Source organism: Adiantum capillus-veneris, chromosome 22, assembly GCF_014529385.1.
Source record: "Adiantum capillus-veneris isolate H3 chromosome 22, ASM1452938v2, whole genome shotgun sequence".
In the NCBI taxonomy this organism is placed as follows: domain Eukaryota; kingdom Viridiplantae; phylum Streptophyta; class Polypodiopsida; order Polypodiales; family Pteridaceae; genus Adiantum; species Adiantum capillus-veneris.
In genome coordinates, this window is record NC_140952.1 from 102940596 (window position 1) to 102946146 (window position 5551).

Here is a 5551-nt window from a genome sequence, read left to right on the forward strand (position 1 = left end):
AATTCCAAACTAGTAGCCATTGGAATACATTCGTATCCCATGTATCTACAAAAATTCAATGATTGGGCATTTGATAAAGGAATGTATTATCATCAAATCCCTCACCCAGTGCCTTTAAAAAAAACAAGGTGAGAAGGCACGAAGGCCTGCTAAGTTAAGGAGAGATGAGAGAGAGTAAGTTTAGATACGTGCCCATATTCACATGGAATTTTTGTTGTGTTTTAATATAAAAATTGTATGAGCTATTATACATATATAATCACAAGTAGTTTATATATTACGAAGAGCCCCACTTAAATAATGTGAAAGATGCACATTGTATATCAATATTTTGACATAAAATAAAATGAAAAAGAAATAAAATAAAAATAATAAAATTTAAAGTTAAAACACAAAAAGTAATGTTTTTTTTATAAAAAAATATAAATTTAATAAACATGATAAAACAAGATAGTGAAATGATTTTTTTTGAATGAAAGGACCTTTATCAATACCTCATATCATGGGGTCAAACTCCTATGAAAACACTTTTTAATCCAAAAGATAAATGCAACTTTGAAAAATAATATTTAAAAAATTATCAGTTGCTTTTACTTACTCACAAGACTTTCAAGGTCCTTTGGGACACTTGTCAAGCAATGAAAATTGAACGACCTTCACCCGTAGGTCTTTAGGTGGCCCAAAAATCAAGAGGCAACCCAAAGGACATCCCTACGACAACAAGTGTTGAGTTGAAAACTGGATTTCTTGGGATTATTCTTCTCTCGCGTTCTCTGATCAGGAACAGCGATGGCAAGTTGGTGTGCAGGCATGAGCTCAAACACCTCGACAGGAACGTTTGGGTCGCCTGATGCATGCACTATGGTGCATGCCTTGTGCTGCGGCTCAGCAAAGCCTAAAGGTAACGCTTCTTTTTTGGAAGGCGAACTAGTGAAGCAATGGGGTGGAATTCATCTTGCCCACCATCACCAGAGAATTTCGCTTATGGAATTGGAAACGTGCCCAAAACAGGTGCCCATGTCGGCCCCCTGGGGTTATTCGTCGTGGGTCTCTTCTGATTTCATTCTATTTGATGGCAAAAGCTTCTAAGTATTTGCAATGTGCTGCCAGGTCCTCATCATCTGAGTTGCTGACATCCCCCAAGCACCAGAATATAAGCTTCGCATCGCTTCTTTTTAGGGCTGGTGGATCAAAAGAGCCTGCATTATCAGCGGATCCGGCTAATAATGTTCAAATAAGCCCTTGCTGTATTTATAGCCGTTACACAATACTCTCCTCCCTTCTCAGCACACATGGTGATGTCAGGCATGGCATGCTGCTTCATCACTACATAATACTCCATCAGCTTGAATCAAGTCCATTCCTTGGAAGCCATCTTCTTCACATGTACTTCAGATGCAAATCTCCAGAAAATGGATTTGCGCTTGTGGCCAGCATGTGTGATTTGAACGTTTATGCTTGGAATTATCTGATGGAAGAGTATGTGGAACATGGAGAGAATCAAAAGCCTCTTGAACTCTTTGTTCGCATGCAAGGGGAAGCTGTGCTGCCCAACAAAATAACATTTCTCATTATAGTTAAGGTGCTGGCCCATCAACCAACTGGGCTTGACATTTCTAAGATTCATGCTCAGATTTTAAACAGTGAACTTGGACAAGATAAGGTGCTTGGTACTGCTTTAATGAAAGTATATGGTGAAGGCTGCAGAATGGAGGATGCGACAAAGATTTTTGACATGATGGTGGGAAAGGATGTAGTTCTATGGACTACTATGATTAATCTTTATGCTGAGGAGGACCAAATTAGTGAAGCACTACACCTCTATGGAAAAATGCAGCAAGAAGGTTCGACACCAACAATGATCACATATGTTAGCCTTTTAAGCATGTGTGCCAAGCATGTGGCCTTGGGTGAAGGTGAAAAAATACACTCTCAAATTGTTGCTGACGGGCTAAATCCAGACATTGCCCTTGGTAATGCTCTGGTAAACATGTATGGAAAGTGTGCTTGTCTAGATGATGCTTGCTCTGTGTTTGACAAGATGATGGAAAGAAATGTTGTAACGTGGACTTGCATTATTACATTATATGCGCAAAAGGGTTACAGCAAGATAACGCTTGGACTCTTCGACCGGATGCAACTTGAGTCGGTTTTACCCAATCAGTATACTTATGTTGGAAAAGTCGTAGCATGTGCATGCACAGCGATGCCTGATGAGGGCAAGCGTGCTCATGCTCAAATATCAGAAGGTGAAGGTGTTGATGCTGTGGCTGGAGCAGCACTTGTAAATATGTATGATAAGTGTGGCAGTTTAGAGGCCGCCGAAAAGGTTTTTGCTTCTATTTTGGCTCGAGATCTGGTTTTGTGGAATGCAATGATCTCAACATATGCTCAAAATGGGAGATCAAAGGAGGTGATGGAGTTGCTTGAGAGCATGCTGGCACAGGGCCTGCGTCCAGATAAAGTCACCTTTAGTAATATTTGTTCTCTGTTTGCCAATTCCGCTCAGAAGGCACATGGTGAACGGGTGCATGCGTACATAATGGAGAGTGGTATGGAGCCAGAATTAGTAGTAGAAAACTCTCTGGCTCATATGTATGCACATTTTGGTGACTTGAAACAAGCAAGACGTATTTTTGACAATATGGTGGACCGGGATGTGGTGTCATGGACTGTCATGATTGTGGCGTACACGGCTTGTGAGGAAAGTGAAAAAGCGCTCCAATTCTTTGATCAAATGCAACAAGAAGGATTGATGCCAGATAAAGTCACTTACATCACTATTCTCGATTCTTGTGGTAGTAGTTCCTCACAAAATCACTTCAAAAGGATGCATGCGCGATTGGAGAAGGGTGGGTTTCTCGACTTAGGAATGGAGGTGCAAAATGCTCTCATTACTTTGTGTGGCAAGTGGGGCAATCTGCGTGATGCTGAGAACATTTTCACCACAGTGTCGGAGCGAGACGTGGTAACTTGGAATGCTATGGTGAGTTTGTATAGCAGCCTTGGGATGGCAGACAAGGCAATTGACATTTTTGTTCAAATGCTTAGTGAAGAAATTAGACCTAACAAAGTCACTTTTGTGAGTGTTGTCTCTTCATGTGCTGGCCAGTTGCTTTTTATTGAAGGCAAGCTCATTCATACTTGGGCAGTGGACAATAGTCTTCATACAGATTGTATTCTAGGAACAGCCTTTCTTAACATGTATGGAAAGTGTGGTAGTATTGAGGATGCAAGGAACTGTTTCGACACAATGCCCAAACGCAATTTACTCACTTGGAATGCCATGATGGCAGTTCACTCACAGCATGGTCAAGGGAAGGAGACAATTGAACTTTTTGAACGAATGCTACAAGAGAGGCTCGTTCCAGATGCATTGTCTTTTTTGGCCGTTCTTGTTGCATGCAGTCATTGTGGCTTTGCTGATGAAGGCAAGAGGCTCTTCACAACAATGGTACAAGAATATGGAATTTTGCCGTCTGCAGATCATTGTGATTGTCTGGTTGATCTATTTGGGAGATCCGGACGTCTTGATGAAGCAGAAACCTTTTTGCATTCGTTACCTTCTCAATCTAGAAAGGCACCGTATGCGTCAGTGTTAGCTGCGTGCAAGTCCAAGAATGATGCAGATCGAGGAGAGCGTGTCGCAAAATACGCTCTTGAATCGGACTTTGACAACTCAGGATGCTATGTAATTTTGTCCAATATTTATTCTGCCCTTGTAAAACACAACAGCACGACGACAAATGCAATTGATACTTTTGAAAGGTTGATGGCTGTCTAATCATGATCCACTGGTATTCCCTTTGCATCATTCTGCTTTGACCCATAGGACGAAGGTTGTGCAAATGTTGTGGATGCTTGATTGAGATAGCCTGAAGGGCAGATGTGACTCGTGAGTGCGCTGACCATAGACCAAACCATGTATTGTTTGTCTCAAATTGCTTAAGGTAGTAAACAGATTCCAGGGTTTGGATTCCATCCAATCACGAGAAGCACAGACTGCTGACACGTACTGAGAAAGCCGTTACGATGCCAATTTTTGAGAATTACTCTTTGATACCTAGGAAATGGCTTGCTCTTTGCAATGCAAGGGATTAGAAACATGGTTGCTTATAGTTATATTCTGTATGTAACCTTCATAAACTCGTTGAGAAGTGGCACAAAGGAAACAAGAAATGGGTGACTTTGGGAACGGAGTTTTGGGGCTCTCAGGCCGACTATGCAGGGGACTTTGCTTATGGGGTATTTCCATTGCTCTGATCAAAATTAGGAGAAATGTTTCCTTCCAAAATTCCACCTAACGACTTTTATGGCAATTGCATCAATAAGGTGGAACTAAAATTAGTCCTTTTTTTGTACCATCAAACCTTCCTTTCAACCTTATGCTTAAAAAATAGGCCTAGCTTACACTATAGTGATGAAATAGGGTTTTCATGGCATGTATGAACATTTTGGGAGTCATATACCCATCAAAAAGTAAGCTGTAGAAAAAATTGGGTTTTGAAGAAGGCACTGATTATATCTTTCCTTGCCAAGTTTCATTTTCTCTAACCTTTGCTAACAATGATGTTTGGCTAAAATTCTAACCCTTTTTGTTTCTAAGCCTACCACTCACACACAAATAAGGAGACCACTCCAGAACAAAAACAAGGAAATTCCTAGTGCACATAATTCACCCCATCTATTATATATACACATGGTCCTCTAGTAAATGGATGATGGGCCTACCCTCGTTTTTCTCCAATGTGGGCAAAGACCTATCAAACCCCTTTACAGCTCAAGCTTGCCCAAGCTCTTCCCCACCATCTCCTTGCTCTTTGGACTAATGAGCACCATGTCTCTCAGTTCTGTCACCCTCTTTGAGCTTAACTTGGTTCAAAGTTGGAGTCTCTTACGTATCAACCTCCCTTCTAATCTACCAGCTATAGCACACTCTCAACTATAGTACACTCTCTTGCATTCACCTTGCATTCATTGTTATTAAACTTGCACCTTGCATCTATTTCATTCACTGGAAGCACATCTCTACAAACTCTCTCTTATCTATACAATAATAAATTGACATGAGGATTCGGGCTTGGCCAAACGAAGGACAACATGGAAAACTCTACCTACAACACCCAATTTCAAGAAGCAAGCCGAGGTTGTGCATTTCCCCTCGATTCTCCTAGCAATGTTAGATCTACCGATGTCTGCTAATACTATGGTTCATCCTCACCATGTAAAGAATCTGTCATTTCCACTTAGCATACACAATGGTAGACTCTCTAAGGAAAGATTTTAATGATCAATGCATGCCACATAAGCATAATTGGTTATTGTGTTTGATTTTGATTTTGATTTTGTAAGGATGATATGTTTGAACATGCTAACATGGTTGGTGTGGGCAACAATCACATGATGGTATAGTCCTTGTTCGAACCAAGATGCTAGTAGTTCGATTGCTATTTTTTTTTTGCACAAAATTGGTTCTATAACTTAACAACACCAATGATAAACTTATTGGAAAGGGGTAAATAAGTGGTAACCAATTCGGGCAATGGGGTAA

At 40.7% G+C, this 5551-nt stretch overlaps 1 protein-coding gene across 2 annotated transcripts; it reads left to right on the top strand.

The window, feature by feature from the left end:
* Positions 1 to 696: 696 nt before the first annotated feature.
* On the top strand, positions 697 to 4567 carry LOC147429936 (pentatricopeptide repeat-containing protein At2g03380, mitochondrial-like). Of its 2 annotated transcripts, XM_086496123.1 has the most exons (2): positions 697 to 1011; positions 1111 to 4567. In XM_086496123.1, exon 2 carries the CDS (start codon positions 1313 to 1315, stop codon positions 3782 to 3784), a length of 2472 nt encoding a protein of 823 aa, XP_086352249.1. In that variant the 5' UTR covers positions 697 to 1011; positions 1111 to 1312; the 3' UTR covers positions 3785 to 4567. The 2 variants fall into 2 exon arrangements, with proteins under 2 accessions (XP_086352249.1, XP_086352248.1); XM_086496122.1 differs by having other exon boundaries at positions 697 to 4567.
* The last annotated feature ends 984 nt before the right edge of the window (positions 4568 to 5551 follow it).

Excerpts from the sequence above, each read along its gene's own strand:
- LOC147429936 (XM_086496122.1), top strand. The coding sequence starts at position 1,073 with ATGGCAAAAGCTTCTAAGTATTTGCAATGTGCTGCCAGGTCCTCATCA.